The sequence below is a fragment of the Podarcis muralis genome, chromosome 10 (assembly GCF_964188315.1).
Source record: "Podarcis muralis chromosome 10, rPodMur119.hap1.1, whole genome shotgun sequence".
NCBI lineage: Eukaryota > Metazoa > Chordata > Lepidosauria > Squamata > Lacertidae > Podarcis > Podarcis muralis.
Window position 1 is genome coordinate 52,180,660 of NC_135664.1, and position 16,622 is coordinate 52,197,281.

The 16,622-nt window shown below is 46.0% G+C and overlaps 1 protein-coding gene across 2 annotated transcripts in view; it reads left to right on the plus strand.

Moving 5' to 3' along the window:
* APPL2 (adaptor protein, phosphotyrosine interacting with PH domain and leucine zipper 2) overlaps nucleotides 1–16,622 on the plus strand; it is a 28,260-nt gene that overhangs the window by 9,997 nt on the left and 1,641 nt on the right. Inside the window, exons 4-20 of one of the 2 annotated variants that reach the window (XM_028747751.2) lie at nucleotides 436–507; nucleotides 4,283–4,370; nucleotides 5,206–5,244; nucleotides 5,336–5,394; nucleotides 6,397–6,543; nucleotides 8,421–8,503; nucleotides 9,646–9,804; nucleotides 10,461–10,649; nucleotides 10,965–11,007; nucleotides 11,103–11,159; nucleotides 11,294–11,382; nucleotides 12,259–12,417; nucleotides 12,521–12,573; nucleotides 13,283–13,457; nucleotides 14,599–14,635; nucleotides 14,769–14,909; nucleotides 15,732–15,779. In XM_028747751.2, the coding sequence (XP_028603584.1) occupies nucleotides 436–507; nucleotides 4,283–4,370; nucleotides 5,206–5,244; nucleotides 5,336–5,394; nucleotides 6,397–6,543; nucleotides 8,421–8,503; nucleotides 9,646–9,804; nucleotides 10,461–10,649; nucleotides 10,965–11,007; nucleotides 11,103–11,159; nucleotides 11,294–11,382; nucleotides 12,259–12,417; nucleotides 12,521–12,573; nucleotides 13,283–13,457; nucleotides 14,599–14,635; nucleotides 14,769–14,909; nucleotides 15,732–15,779 (1,638 nt within the window). Of the gene's footprint in view, nucleotides 1–435; nucleotides 508–4,282; nucleotides 4,371–5,202; nucleotides 5,245–5,335; nucleotides 5,395–6,396; nucleotides 6,544–8,420; nucleotides 8,504–9,645; nucleotides 9,805–10,460; nucleotides 10,650–10,964; nucleotides 11,008–11,102; nucleotides 11,160–11,293; nucleotides 11,383–12,258; nucleotides 12,418–12,520; nucleotides 12,574–13,282; nucleotides 13,458–14,598; nucleotides 14,636–14,768; nucleotides 14,910–15,731; nucleotides 15,780–16,622 lie in introns of both variants that reach the window. The other variant, XM_028747750.2, reaches the window with a different exon arrangement.

Below are 16,622 nucleotides of genomic sequence, written 5' to 3' on the forward strand. Positions count from 1 at the left end.
TTAGTTTCTTTACCGGCCTATACCTTCCTAATACCTTCTGACTGATTATCTCAACTGCTTGACTGACTCCTCTTAACAAATTCTCTCACTCTCTCACATCAGACTAGCCCAACCCACAGACTTACCTTATCTGTCTCTTCTAACTCCAGACTGTCTTCTCAACCACCCTAACTCTAACTCTCTCCTAAAAAAACACACACCTCTGTGCTTAAAACCTTATACACAGTTAACTCTGCCCCCTGGGTTCCCATTGGTTAGTCATTTTACAATTAGTTAACCCTTTCCCTATGAACCCAGTATGATGTCACACACCTAGGAGGGCAAACGCCACATAGGCACACCTGTGTCCAATACCGCAGGTTGCTTTTGGTTTATCCCATAGAACTCCATGGGAGGCACTGGAAATCTAACGTCTTATTTTCATTTCCTTTGCAGAACTTTGCCCTGGGTAAAGGAGATGAAGAAGTGATATCCACCCTTCAGTACTTCTCAAAAGTTGTGGACGAGGTAATCCAAATGGCCAGCAAGTTTTTTCTTAGGTTTTTTATGGTGTTCGTTTATCTCGTTGAAGCTGTGATGACCTTGAGATTTACAAAGGGGAGCGTGGCGAAAGGTGGCCTGTTTGTGCTTTGTATATAGTCTGTAGAAAAGGCCTCATCTTACTCTGCTCGTAAAATCATGGGGCGAAGGAGAAGCAGAGAGAGAGAGAGAGAGAGAGAGAGAGAGAGAGAGAGAGAGAGAGAAGAATCCTGAAGTTCCCTTTACCTTATTTAGCAGTTCTTGCTATATTTATGCAAAGTGTTGTGGTGCCCTAAAGATGGACCAACTTACTCTGGCTAGTCATTGTTATTGGAAGCATCTTTTTGCCTTTTGACCCAACCTTTGCAACTTTTTCTCTCTTACACACCAGGGGTGGGGAGCAGGAGATGCCCTCCAGTTAGTGTTGGAGTCTTCACGGAGCCCAGTCTTCATGGCTAGCAATCAGGAATGATGGGAGTTGTAGTCCCAGCAACGTTTGTAGGGCCACAGGTTTCCCACCTCTGTTCTACGCACGTGTGTGTGTGTGTGTGTACAGTGGTACCTCAGGTTACAGACACTTCAGGTTACAGACTCAGCTAACCCAGAAATAGTACCTCGGGTTAAGAATTTTGCTTCAGGATGAGAACAGAAATCGTGCGGCAGCAGCGGGAGGCCCCATTAGCTAAAGATGGTACCTCAGGTTAAGAACGAACCTCCAGAACGAATTAAGTTCTTAACCCGAGGTACCACTGTAAACCTGTATGTGCTAGCCAACTGACTGTTGCCTTAATAAATTCAACTTCTCTTCTGTGTGTTTGCTGCAGCAGACGTAACGTGCCAACCCATGTTAGCTTGCTGAAGTTCTGTTGTTTCTAGGCAGACTTAAAATAACAGCTCCCGAGTGCACAACAAATGTTGTTCAACATTTCCAGTATTTAGAATTGGCTTTAAGGAGGAGGGGAGTTTTTCCCTCCTTTTTTGGCTCAAATGCACATTTGTACTTCAAAATGACATTTTGGTCTGTGCACAAACGCAGTGAAAAGATAGTTCAAAGTTCTTGGCCTAGATTTGCCTTCAGGAGGCATTTCTGGCGCCTCTCTTAAATTTATAATGCAATATTTCCAGCTCTGCAGAGACAGTTGGGGGGGGTCTTCCTTTCCATTTCTCCACCCATTGTCTAGAGACACAGAACATCTCTTCTCTTGGCTTGAACCCTGGGAATTCTAGTCCCCATTAGGCCAGGGTACAGTGTCTTATTTCTTCCTGGGGTTCCACACCCTTTTCCAGCTGGTTTCCATTGCTTAACCACACTCAGCCAAGATGCACAATTCAAGGGATGTTGGAGCATATCTACACTATAAGCATACGGTATATCATTGCTTATACCAGTGCTAACTGACTTGGTTTCGCCCAAAGAATCCTTGAATTTGCAGTTTGGCGAGAGTGCAGAGATAGCCATACTCCCACAGCCCCTCACAGAAATTGAAGTTTCTGAGGAGAGGGCGTGACCATTAAATTAGTTTAAGTCTGTGGCATACTTATAGTTCAGTTGGTTAGAGCATGGTGCTGATAACGCCAAGGTTGCAAGTTCGATCCCCGTTATGGGACAGCTGCCTAGTCCTGTGTTGCTCAGGGTCCCTTCCAGCTCTGCCATTCTATGATTTCTAGCATACAATCCCACTGAAGTACAGTGGTACCTCGGGTTACGTACTTAATTCGTTCTGGAGGTCCGTTCTTAACCTGAAACTGTTCTTAACCTGAAGCACCACTTTAGCTAATGGGGCCTCCCGCTGCCGCCGCGCCACTGGAGCACGATTTCTGTTCTCATCCTGAAGCAAAGTTCTTAACCCGAGGTACTATTTCTGGGTTAGCGGAGTCTGTAACCTGAAGCATCTGTAACCTGAAGCGTATGTAACCCGAGGTACCACTGTACTTATTTAGTCTTAGGTTTTTTAATAAAATAGCACCATCTTGTAGTGTTGAAACAAGACCAATTAATTTGCAACCCTGTCATTTCTCCAATTTCCCCCCAAATGTGCCTCTGTTACCTGCATATTTTCTAACGGATTTTTGATTGTTAGCAAGGTGTCATCTGCAAATATTATTTTCTCCTTTTTATTATTGCTTATCCCTTTTATGTTTCCATCTTCTCTAATTACATTGGCCAGAGTTTCAATGACCCTTGGGGCCTTTCTCAGGTGACACCCTTCCCTGGCCCACACCTTCCTTGAGGGCTTTGCCTGGTTGGAATGTGCCCTTGTACAATGATGATTAGAATGACTTTTGTTTGCCTGGAAGGAGAGAGGTGTGGTGGGGAGACAGTGCGGAAACCTCTGGCTCCTGTGTGGCTATATTGTGGCTGACTGCCCATAGGTGAGAGTCACCTCAGTGGCTCTGCCCACTTTGGACTTTGGCACTGCCCACCAAGAGGGACTGTGGCCCTCAGGCTGAAGAAGGTTCTTCATGCCTGGTATTTGCTAACATGCCTCAGGTTTTCTGATCAAGTCTCCTTCTTCCCGTTTGGAGATTCGTCTTCATAAGCGACTACTTTCTAGGAATCTTGTCTTTTGATCTCCTTGTTGGTCTGCAGTTCCAGCCACGCAGTTAAGAAAGCCAATACCAATAATAATAATAGTAATAATAATAATGATGATGATGAAGAAGAAGAATTGATACCCTCCACTGTGAAAATTGAAAACTGTGACAACAGCTGTTTTGTTTGAGTCATGTCTTTTGCCAGGGCATAAGCGAAGCAGTCCAACCTGCAGGAAAAGGCTGCAGAGTAAATATAAAGTCTTGTTTCAAAGCCTCCCCTTAAGTAAACTCTTTAATCTTGAGAAATGGAGACATTTCTTCTCAGCTGAAGCCGTGTGTATTTGGCAGCCCACAACTAATTTTAGCAAGACTCAAAGCTCACTGGTGCATGGACAGATACTAATATTATTACTAATATCCATGTAAACAAACTTGTTTTCACCTATTGATTTTTTTTTCTGGACTGCTCTGGATTTTTAATATGTAATCTGGCAAAGCCATTCAGTGGTGGATATTTCAGTTCCCCATAAGAATGTTTCATAGAAATAAAATGTTTTTGATATCTTCTTATTTGAGTTGTTTTTTTTGAGAGTGACATGAGATTATTTATTATGGAAAACCCTACTGACGAACCAACATATTCTCAAAAAAAGATTGGCTTTGAAAGCAAATGGCTTCAAGCAATTTAATAAAACACTGTTTAAATATATATGAATGTGTGTGGATTTAAAGAAAAACAATTAAATACATTGGCTCCAGCTTAATAAGCAGATGGTATTGATTTGGCCTACTGTTGTAATAGAGCACTGTACTGGTCCTCACGTCAGAGAAAGCTATTTGGGCAACTCACTTTGCTATCATGATTACTAACTACACAGAGATGGGGAACTGAAGCAGCGGGTAACATCCAAGCATCTAAAATGTACTTCAGAGTAGGGGTGGGCAACCTTTGGCCTTCCAGCTGTTGTTGGACCCCAACTCCCATCAGCCCTTAGCCACCATGAATGGTGGTCAGGCACAATGGTAATTCGAATCCCACAACATTTGGAAGGCAACAAGTTCCCCATTCTGGCTTTAAAGTTCCCACAGTCAAGCACAGATCTGAACTTTCCTGTCCGCCCTACTGAGCCACATTGGGTTTTCCATTCAAGCACTTGACGGTGAATTTAGGGTACCGGGGATGTTATTGCTGCCTTCTAAACGAATGGGCTGCCCTCCTGTCTTTCAGCTTAACATTCTGCACACCGAACTGGCCAAGCAGCTCGCAGACACCATGGTTCTCCCCATCATCCAGTTCCGTGAAAAAGACCTTACAGGTAAATCTTCTAGGTGTGACTGGGAGCTCCTAGTAGGAAACAAAGGAAGAGAGGGACACTTTTTCTTCTTGCACTCCAGACAGCTTTTCATATCTTAAAGAAAATTAGTTAAGGTTACGCCCCTATGTAGACTTCCGTGGGAGTTTAAAAACCCCACACACTGAACACCGTGGGGCTTGCAAGTGCTAGCATATGCATGTTTATTTGGAAATAGGTTGGGTAAGCTTGGTGGACATGGCAAATTGCAAATGACTTCTATGCTCACGTCCTGCTTCTGGGCTTCCTGTGGGCATCTGAATGTCCACCTTGAGAACAGCATGCTGACCTAGATGGGACAGTGCCCTGTTCTTAGGGCTAAAACCTGAGCGACAGCAACAGCTTCTAGACCCAGGAGTGGGGAACCGGTGGCCTTCCTGCTAGTGTTGGGCTCCAGCCCCCAGTAGCCCCAGTCAGCACAGCTGGTGGTCAGAGATGATGGGAGTTGTAGTCCAACAACAGCTGGAGACCATAGGCTTCTCCATCCCTATTCATTGTGGTGTTTCTACTGTTCAAGGAGGATTGCTAGTCCAGTTAAACATCTGCAAAAAGAACATTTCTGCCACTGTTCTGCTGCATAATCTCAACATGGGACAATTGACTGAAGCAGTTCTGGGCCGATTAAGGAAATAAATACGTGGCACATTTCTTTTCATGAAGTCAAGTAGTTGCAGTGGAATTTGAGAAGAAGGTCACTGCGATTGTTCAAAGTTTTAATTGGCACATCTCTGGTCATCTCATGGAAACTTTGCACTAATGCGCAAACCCTTTGTTGTTGCCTTCTGCTTTTTCCTAGAAGTAAGCACTTTGAAGGATCTCTTCAGCCTTGCCAGCAATGGTATGTTTTCACATTGGTCTTTCATTTGACTGAAATTTTGCTGACGGTGTGCATGAGTGATGATGCTAAACTGTGCCTTCGATGCTTGCAGAACACGACGTCTCCATGGCAAAGTACAGCAGGCTACCCAAAAAGAGAGAGAATGAAAAGGTAAGATACTCCAATATCCTGACACATTTGATAAGAAGAATTTTATGTAATGAAAAGTCCTCAACAGGGTACAGTTCTGTGAACATAAGAAGCTGCCTTATCTAGCTCCATATTGTTTACTTGGACTGGCAGCAGCTCTCCAAGATTTCAGACAAACTCTTAGCCTTCCCTGGAAGGGCTCAGCCTGGAGTATTTTGTGTGTAAAGCAGATACTTCACCACTGCCCTTTCCTAAATGCTAATATAGGATGTTTCAGATGGTTTTTGGAGCTGGGGGGGGGGGGGAGAGAGAGAAAGCTAAAGCTTTTTTATGCATATGCAAATAACCCCAATGTGGTGAATGTTGTATATACATCTTCCACGTGATAAGCACAATTCTGAGAAGGGTGTGATGCACAGGCTGTTATTGACACCCAAGTCTCTTCATAATGAATCACTATAACATTATCCTGAAAGACCTACATTGGCTCCCAGTACATTACATTTCCGAGCACAATTCAGAGTGTTGTTGCTGAAGCCCTAAACGGCCTTGGCCCAGTATACCTGAAGGAGCATCTACACCCCCATCGTTCAGTCCAGACACTTGAGGTCCAGCGCCGAGGGCCTTCTGTCAGTTCCCTCATGGCAAGAAGTGAGGGAACCAAGCAAAGGGCCTTCTTGGTGGTGGCACCCGCCCTGTGGAATGCCCTCCCTTCAGATGTCAAGGAAATAAACAACTATCTGACTTGTAGAAAACATCTGAAGGCAGCCCTGTTTAGGGAAGTTTTTAATGTTTGATGTTTTATCGTGTTTTTAATATTCTGTTGAGAGCTGCCCAGAATGGCTGGGGAAACCCAGCCAGATGGGCGGGGTATAAATAATAAATTAGTAGTAGTAGTACTATAGTCACAGTGATTTCAGTGGCACTTGGGTGTCATTTAACTGCCTGCTCAATGCACTGGGGACCCCGTCTTGCAGTGGCTCATCTGCTGACACTTGGCTGTTCCTTTCCTTTATCATTCAGCTAAAGGCGGAAGTTGCCAAAGAGGTAGCCAGCGCCCGGAGGAAGCAGCATCTCTCGTCGCTACAGTATTACTGTGCCCTTAATGCTTTACAGTACCGCAAGAGAATCGCCATGCTGGAGCCCATGCTGGGATATACGCGCTCCCAGGTACATATCCTAGCTGTAGCATCTTGGGCAGCAAACCCTTCTTCACTGCAGCTGAGCTTGTTTGGAAACCACTGAGCATTGTATGATTAAGTTAAAAACTGCTGGCAGGAGAAACCCAGTGCTCCCTGACACATCAGACCAAGGCTGCATCCATACCATACATTTAAAGCACTCTGATGCCGTGTCCACAGAATGGACGATGGCAGGATCCCCAAGGATTTGCTATTATGGGGAGCTGGCTTCAGGCACCAGGCCCGTTGGCAGACCAGTTCCGTCTCACAAAGTGTCAGGCTTCAGGGAAAATCAGCTCCCTCCCACGGGGCAGCCCAAAATAAGAGTTCTTACCAAGCTATTTATTCAATAATTCACAGAGAATGACGAGGGAATGCAGCCTTCCCAAAAATGATGTTGCTCCAACTGAGCTCCCCTTCCCTTCCTAGCAACAGCACTTCCCCTTATGGTGGCTGCCAGGGGCTAATTGTCTCTGAGTCCTTCGCTCTTCAACTTTCAGCGCACGCTGAGTTCTGGGAGAAGGGGTGTCAGCTATGTTCTCCAGTGATAACGTGTCAGCTGTCTGCTCTGTCTCTGTCTCCCCCTTCTCTTCTCCCAACACCCCCCAACCCTTGTTCAGCTGTCTCTGAGTTGTGACCTTCTTCAAACCACTGCTGTAATTCAATACTGCCTTCCTCTTCTCTGGGAAGTTCAGGTGGAGGGTGGGGAACAGTCTCTACCATTCCTCCTCAGTCTTGTCCCCCTCAGTCCAGTACCTGGCACAAAGCTGTCTTCAAACATGACATGAAGGCTGGCCACATCAACTGTGCTGCCTGGGAATCAATCCCTTGCAGACAACTGCAGTGTCTGAAGACAGACAGTCAGGTTGTGTGTCCACAGCAGTAATCAGAGGAGAAATAAACACTGAGAGGAGCTCAGAGAGAAGAAACACTCTGGTGCACCTGTAGCAACAAAACCAGACGCCTTCATCTGCCACAGTTGCGACATTACATGCCGCCAGTGTGGTGTAGTGGTTAAGAGCGGTGGACTCGTAATCTGGAGAACCAGGTTCTATTCCCTGCTCCTCCTCATGCAGCTGCTGGGTGACCTTGGGCTAGTCACACTTCTATGAAGTCTCTCAGCCTCTCTCACCTCACAGAGTGTTTGTTGTGGGGGAGGAAGGGAAAGGAGAATGTTAGCTGCTTTGAGACTCCTTAGGGTAATGAAAAAGTGGATATCAAATCCAAACTCCTCCTCCTCCTCCTCCTCCTCCTCCTCCTCTTTCTCTTCTTCTTCTTCTGCTTCTGCTTCTGCTTCTGCTTCTGCTTCTGCTTCTGCTTCTGCTTCTGCTTCTTCCATGACTCTCCTGTGTTGGTCCCTACAGCCACAGCAGGCTCTGTAACTCTCCAACGGTTTGACTTTACCCCCGAAGGCGCACTCCTCCATTGTCTCCCGAGACAGACAGGTGCCAATAATAATCCTGGAAGAGGGCATGGTTGACCGGAAATGACCCTAGACAGAGTGTCCCATACTAAGCAATGTTTTGTTACAGGTTCACATGTCTTGTTCTCTTTCTAAGATGTAGACCAGGAATGGGGAACCTTTCCTCTTCCAAGTACTGTTGAACTCCCACCAGTCTCAGCAAATATGGCTTGTGATGATGAGAGTTGGGAGTTCAGCAACATCTGGAGGGCCAAAGTTCTCCCTGCCCCTGATATACCCTGCTCCCTAGCCAACAACTCCTTGACTCCCAGTATGAAAGACCATTTTGTTGGATCATATAAACCCCAGTGTCCCTCCTCCTCCCCTCGCATGCTACTGCAAGGAGTTTTCCAACAAAAATGTTCAGAAGTTGTGTGTGCTCTCCCTCTTTTTATATTCTTCAGATTAAATTTTTTAAGAAGGGAGCTGAGATGTTCACCAAAAAAATGGACAGCTTTCTAACTTCAGTCTCAAGCATGGTTGAAAGGTAATGGATCGTTCCAGCTTGCTTTTGCCTGTTTGCTCTTTTTTGCTGTTTCTGAGAATGAGTGTGCTATGACTGGCAGCAAGCATGAGGTCTGACACCAGCAGTGGTAGCCAGGTGGGGCACTGGCCAGGGGGCCCCATGGCTTGGAAGGACCCCTCACCTGCCTGACCCAGATGTTATGCCCTCCACAGCCTTCATTTGGCAGCAGGGCTGCTTTTGAATGGGAGTCCAGCTTCGCTCCGGTTCAAAAGTACTGCTACCCATATATGACTGAAGTGTTGCCTGGTGCCCAGTGGAAGACAGTGAGTGATGCTGTGACTGTCAGAACAATGGCAGAGAGAGCCTGTGGTGCCCATGACTGGCCTAGGCAGGGCTGCTCTCAGTCCTGGTTAGGGAGTAGGAGCCTTAACATTGTCACCATGCCAAGTGACACCCCCCCTTCCAAGTCTGGCACCAGCCTGGCAGCCAGATGATGCAAGTGTGTCTAGAAAACCATGTTGCTGCTTCTAGGATTAAAAAACACACATGAAAGTGCGCTCTTATATTTCTGCTTGTCTCATTTTAAGTGCCTGGAGAAACATGTAAAATTTTAATAAATTTTTAATAAATTGTTTGTTTACATTGTTTAATAAACATGTAAATTTTAATAAATTTTTAATAAATTGTTACTACTTTTTAACAAAGTATTAGTAATATATTGTGCATCTCCGATGAGATGGCAAGGGAAAGCTTGGGATCTGACTCTTTCTGAACTATTGAAATGCAGAAGAAGTGTTGAGAAACCAAACACATTTCGACAAGGTATGGTTCCCATATATCAGATAGGTAAATAGAAGGGTTGTTTATCTCAGGCCTCCCGCCACTCATGCTTACGTATGGAGAAGATGTGTCACACATAGTTGAAGCCTTGGGGGTGGTTCATTCAATGAACCCGTTATTTGACCATGTTCCTGCTCAGTTCCTTATAGGTGTCTGCATGTAATGCTCTGCAAATTTTGTTGCAGTTCACCCATGCTATTTTATTATAAAACCAATCAAATATTCTAAAGAAGAGAAAGGAATTGTATGCTCTGCATTTGTAGGACAGCCTAAGCAAGCAAGCTATGGCCATGAAGTGCTTTGACGTTTATTCTCTCCTGTAGTGTACAGGGAGAACTGGACACTGAGGCAGAAGCTATGCGGGTATCTCAGCAAGATCTGCTTTCGGTTGGCGAATCGGTGTACACGCCTGACTTTGACGCAGCGTCGCCTCTCATCAACAGAAACCTGATTCAGAAGGCTGGCTACCTTAACCTTAGAAAGTAAGGAAGATTCCTGGGAGGGAGTCGTGTCTTAGCATGGTAGACGGGCTAGTACTCTAGCTAGTTCGGTGGGTTTTCAAAATTGGGACCTAAGGTTCCTAAAAGTAAAATGCTACATCTAGTACCTCAGCTCTGGGGGCGGGAGAGGTTATGTGGCCCTCCATGCCTCCTTTTCTGGACCTCAGAACTCTTGCTAGCCCTCTCCATGTCTTTCTCAAGTGCTGATGCCTGAGATCTTTCCTGTTACCCTGGAGATGTTGAAGGATTGAACCTATCTTCTGCATATGCAAATCACATGTCCTCTCCCCGCAAAATGTTCGATGCAGCAGTGCCAGAAAACCAAAGAGCTAAAAGGGAGTAAAAGCAGCGACTAGTAGCTGTCATGATGTCCCTTGTACTGTGGGATCATGAAAAGTCCCTGCACGTGCTTCTGCCGCAATACAAAATTCAAGTCCCTCAAGATGCCTTGTTGACATTACAAAAAGATAGCGGGAGTCTTAAAATGTGTGCGGTGAAGGGGATGGGTGGGATTTGACCTTAGAAAACACACGCTGCTCAGTTCCCTTTCCCGAAAGGATTGTTTTTTGGCCGTGAGGAGGGAATGAATCCTGCTGCTTTGCTGCTGGTGACATTGAAGTTCTGGTCTTTTCCTACAGCAAAACAGGCCTGGTGACTACAACTTGGGACAGGCTGTACTTCTTCACTCAAGGTGGGAACCTGATGTGCCAGCCCAGGGGAGCCGTCGCCGGGGGACTGATCCAGGATCTGGACAACTGCTCTGTGATGGCAGTCGACTGCGAAGACCGACGTTACTGCTTTCAGATCACCACTCCTACAGGGAAACCGTATGTGTCTTGGGTCTTCTGCTAGGGAACAACTACTCTACCCAAAACAAGGGCTTGCGTCTTTCAGTCTGGCTGCATTAACTGAGTTGCCTTGAACATGCAGTAAGCCTCACCTTTAGCGAGGTCTCTAGTCACCTAAAGAATTTTTTTTGTGAGGTGGAGGAAGAGTTTATGGGAGTCCTTGCACTGCCTTCTGCTAGCTCCATCAAGATAGCTGAATACATAGCCTGTTAGTTGGCTATGTAGTCTCTGCTTCAAATCTTCTAATGGGGCAAGGAAAGAAAATGATGGGGTGGTTTTTGTTTTATTTTACAGAGGGATAACCCTTCAGGCAGAAAGCAAGAAAGAATATGAGGAGGTAAACACATTTTGCTTTGTTTCTACGCACTAAATTAAAATTCCAGAACGAAATTGAAATCTCTGGCGTTTCTCTTTCTTGTTTTCCTCTTCCAGTGGATATGTGCAATCAACAACATCTCTCGGCAGATCTATCTTACTGACAATCCCGAAGTGAGTAGGTTTTGAAATGAAATGCTTTGTTAACTCAAAACAAGCTCCTCACCCCAAATACAGTAAGATCTCTGATTCAATGTTTGCTTGGGTTGCACAACTTCCTTTAAGGCCGTGCCTCTGCTTTGCTTCAGGCCGTGGCCATCAGGCTGAATCAGACAGCGCTGCAAGCCGTGACGCCAATCACCAGCTTTGGGAAGAAGCAGGAAAACCAATCCCCCAGGTAACATTTTAGCCATCTTAGTCTGGAGATGTTTGGATGCTCCTTCCGCAAAGAAAATGAGCACCTCAGGAAGAAGGCCAGTCTAACTTTTGATGTGTTGGCATTCTGCAAGCATCGCGGTTTTGACAGAGGGAGCAAGTGTTCCCCCACTGTGTTCTGAAGTGGTCCATTACATGAAAGCCTCTTCCACAAGTTTCCTGAATGGATAGCTCAGCTGTTACATTCTAATCTACACGTGGTAGATAACTGCTACCTGCATCATGCAGTTTCATGTGCAAATTGGATCTGAAGCAGTCCCAACCCTTATTGCAGATCTTAGACGAGTGCCGACTGTAACAACATCCAGCACCTATTAAAGATGCATTGCCGCTGCCTTTTTTCAGTGGGTTGTGTTCCTTCATTTTATCTTAGCCCAGGCAGAGTTATCGTTCGGATTCTCATCTTTTCCTTTCTTGTATGGTGATTATAAGATTGATGTTGTTTATTTTGTTGTGCATTGCATCGAGACGGATGGTGGTAGCCAACATAAATGCATTAGGTGGCTAGGGGGCTCTCAGTGCTTGAGAACCCCGCACAAGGGATTTTGACAGGTGGGCAGTACAACCCATCAAGAGATGTCATGTGATTGACAGGTCTTGTAAAAGCTGACCCCACCACCCTTGCATTATGATTTAGTTCCTGGTTATGATGTCTTAGTTCCTTGTTTAAAACACATTTTAACTATCCAAAATTGGATGTTGTTGGTGAGGATGTTTAAATGTCAGCTCAGACCCTGACTGAATGCTCACTTCTAGGAATCCTCCCTCCCTTCCAGCTCTCACAGCGCTGTCTTTCTCATATGGGGCCATCTTCTCTGTCTCTCTCCTTTTGCTTTAGCCAGGATGTGAAGAATGTGGAGATGCAGAATGACTGGGCAGCCCCAAACGAGCCGGCCAGCATTCCAGAACCCACTGAGTTAATTGCACCCGGAACGCCCATTCAGTTTGACATTGTGCTTCCCGCAACGGAGTTCCTGGATCAGAACAGGGGTGGCAGGTATAGCCAGTGAGAGTTTGACAAAGTGCTGCCTTTCGCATTTGCCTCCGTCTCTCAGGTTGGCCATGTAGCCGTAACTCCTGCCCTGTGTGTATTTTAACAGGCGCACAAACCCATTTGGAGAGTCAGAAGATGGCAAGAAAGAGGATGAGGCAGGTGAGAACTGACTGGGGATTGCTGTTCACAAACTTCACTCTTGTTGAGCCCCAAAGCTGTCCAAAATTACAAGGTCTATTGTAAATTTGATCCATGGGGTAAACTCTCTTCAGTCACAAATGGTGCCCCAAGCTCCACTTTTTAGGTCGGACCATGGTCTGTGTCAAAGAGGGGAGACCCTGTGGCCAGATACTGCTAGCCTACAGCTTCCACCATCCTTGACTATGCTGGCTGGGGCAACAACATCTGGAAGGCCACAGGTTTCCCCATCCCTGGTTTTTGTGAAGAACACCCACCATCCCCCATTCCCGCAGATGTCCAAATGCTTCTGAGTGCTCACAAGCAGGGGGCAAGGTGATAACGGAAAACTGTAGCACTCTTTGTTGTTGTTGGACTCCAACTCCCATCAGTGCCCTCTAGCTTGGCCAGTAGTTAGGGATGATGGGAGCTGGAGTCCAATAATATACAGAAGACCAGAAGTTCTTCCATCTCTGCCCTACAAGATTAGATCTGCGACCCATTCACACTTTCCCATCACTGCTTGAAATCAAGAAGTGAGCATCCATAAATGGGAACCTGCCATGAGAACATTTATGTTGAAGAAGAGAAAGCAGCATACAAGGGGGGGGGGGGGATCAGATGTCCTATTAACTCGAGAGGCAGGATAAACAAGGAGAAAGTTCCTCTTTTTTTATTTCCTTTCCCCCAGATTCGCTCTTGCAGCAGATGTTTGTAGTCCGCTTTCTAGGATCGATGGCAGTCAAATCCGACCACACGGTTGAGGTGATCTATGAAGCCATGAGGCAGGTGCTGGCGGCTCGGGCCATCCACAACATTTTCCGCACAACGGAATCCCACCTCTTGGTCACCAGCAACGACCTGAAGTAAGCCAAACTTCCTCGCTTGCTTTCTTCTTCTGCATGATCTTTGTTGATGTGAGGTCTGATGAATCTGTGAGCTGATCCTGTGAGCGGGCTGGAACTCATGAAAAGGGTACTCTTGGTACTTGCTAAGGGCAGCAGGAGGAGATACCCTTTGCTGATGTTCTGCTCCCCTGTGTCCCTCCAGAGACCTAGGTGTCCCTGACTGATGTGAGAGGGGATAGCTCCTCTTCCCTGGTTATTAGGAACCTTTGCTGGATCCAAGGACCTTCTGTTCATTAGGATTCAACTCCTAGTTCTCACTAGCTACAGCACCATTAATCCCTACCTCTTTTGGAAGTAACTCTCACTGAATCCTGCTTCAAGTGTTACCGATAACACTAGTTTCTGAAATACTTGCTTCCAAGGAAGCATATCTAGGCTGGAAGGGTCAATCAGAGAATCTCTCAACAGTGATAGTGAACTGGTAACCTTTCAAGTGCTGTTGGAGAGCTATCAGCCGTGGCTAGTGGTCAGGAATAACGAGCTGCCATCCAGCATGTGGAGGGCTAAGAACCACAGGGAAGGAAAGCTTTTTGTTGTAGGATGAGGCTTAGTGGCATGGCATAATAGTACATGACATAATAGAAAACCATCAGGTTGCTTTTTCATATTGCACTTTTAAGGTCTGGCGTGTGTGGTTTTGCATATACAGTCCAGGGAGTGGCTGGGAATAAATACAGAGAAGAGGATAATGGCTATCATCAGCCTAAATTAACGTGCTGAAGGATTACAATAATTAAGGATTGGAGGGGGGACCTTAAGGGGGCAGCCTTAAAAACGAAATAGATCAATGAAGACTGAGAATGTTTAGCAGCCACAGAAAGATGAATGCTTGTTGGAGAGGAAAAATGGAAGAGGGACACTTGCTACCCTCCCCACGCCAGTTGTGGGAATGGAGTAATCTGGAAAGGGGCATGGCTGGTTAAGGGCATCTAGTAATCTCTACTCACTTTTCCTTTTCTCACAAGTAGCATGTGAAGATGTGTCAGCTTTAGGCCCAACTTTCTTGAGCCAGATTAGGGATCCGGTACTTTCTCTGCTGTTAAATCTTGTGAAGGGGACCTAATCTACTTTTTTCCCCTCCCCTTTACACCATCAACAGATTAATAGATCCGCAAACCCAAGTTACGAGGATAAGTGTAAGTATATTTTTTCCATTTCTCACAGTACAGAAAAGGCAGTCAGGGCTTTAAATGCCAGGTTGCCAGCTGGGGAAGTTGTTAAATGTTTACCTGCTTTAAGTCTTTAAAATTGTGAAACCCGTTTTTCCAGTTTGAACTTGCCAGTGTGACACAATTTGCTGCTCATCAAGAAAACAAGAGACTGATTGGGTTTGTGGTTCCCATCTCCGAGTCCCCAGGCGAAGAGTCCATGAGCGCTTACGTATTTGAGAGTAACACCGAAGGCGAAAAGGTCTGGAGATGCGTTTCGTTGCATGGTTTTTAGAATACATTTTGTTCTAATTCTAGTCATCCGTAATAAGTTATAAGTGGGCGTTTAGTGTGTTGAGTCCATTTGCTTTGCTTAGTTTGCAAACACACACACACACACACACACACACTCCCCAAATATTCCTTAGCAATTCCCTTGATCCATTCCCCACTTGCTTAATCCTGTTGTGACCACATTTATAGACAAATAAGATTCTGAAAGAGAAACATCAGAGTTTATTTGCTATTACCTCGTGCTGCACTGCTTCGCCATACATGTTTGGCAAGCAACTGGCTAAACTTCCACAAAGCCTATCCCCTGGTCTCAGCTTATTGTCTAGAACTGCTACCACATGCTTCTGCTTTTCTGGTGCTCTAACCTAGGGTCCTGGACGCGGGTGGCGCTGTGGGTAAAAGCCTCAGCGCCTAGGGCTTGCCGATCGAAAGGTCGGCAGTTCGAATCCCCGCTGCGGGGTGCGCTCCCGTTGCTCGGTCCCAGCGCCTGCCAACCTAGCAGCTCGAAAGCACGTCAAGTGCAAGTAGATAAATAGGGACCGCTTAACAGCGGGAAGGTAAACGGCGTTCCGTGTGCTGCGCTGGCTCGCCAGAGCAGCGATGTCACACTGGCCACGTGACCCGGAAGTGTCTCCGGACAGCGCTGGCCCCCGGCTTCTTGAGTGAGATGGGCGCACAACCCCAGAGTTTGGCAAGATTGGCCCATACGGGCAGGGGTACCTTTACCTTTAACCTAGGGTCCTAGGATAACAGAAAAATTTCCTAAGGCTGATCTCTGCTTCTTCTGCAGATTTGTTATGCAATAAACCTCGGGAAAGAAATCATTGAAGCTCGCAAGGTAATATTTCACTCTTCCTATCTATACAGTACTGAATCTTGCTTTTAAGCCTGAACTCTGGCCTCTGATGTGTGCCTGGATGCCAGCACTTTGCTTTCCAGTCAGTTCAGTCCCACCTGTGCTTAAAAAGAAAGAGGGGAAGTAAAAAATTGTAAGGGGCAGGAGGCCCATAGGTGGTGCTATGTTGGGGATCCCAGAACAATACAATGAATGGGACAGATGCAGGAAGCGATCGTGGACGATGAAAAAAATCATGACAGAGGCAACACAGGTAAATTAAGTCTGGGTCTCAAGTTGTGTGTTCACCTGCCACCCAAACAGAAACCTTAACCATCTGGGGTTTTTCTTCTACTGTTACTTGTTTGGATCCATTTCAGGTCTTCCTGTACATATTGAGAAATGCAAGTTTCTGCACCAACATTAAATAAAATGCATTTAAACATAAATTGAACGACAAAGGACTTAACTAATAGTTTCTCTGCATTTTTCAAGTACACGTTAACTAGCAGAGCATGTTGTACCCATAAAGCTCACAATATCAACCCAGTAGGGTAAAGAGTTTACAAATACCATTTTAGCTATAAATAGGTGTTGGCAGGTGGGACGCGGGTGGCGCTGTGGGTAAAACCTCAGTGCCTAGGACTTGCTGATCGTAAGGTCGGCGGTTCGAATCCCCGCGGCGGGGTGAGCTCCCGTCGTTCGGTCCCAGCTCCTGCCCACCTAGCAGTTTGAAAGCACCCCTAAGTGCAAGTAGATAAATAGGTACCGCTTTCTAGCGGGAAGGTAAACGGCGATTCCGTGTGCGGCACTGGTGCTGGCTCGCCAGTGCAGCTTAGTCACGCT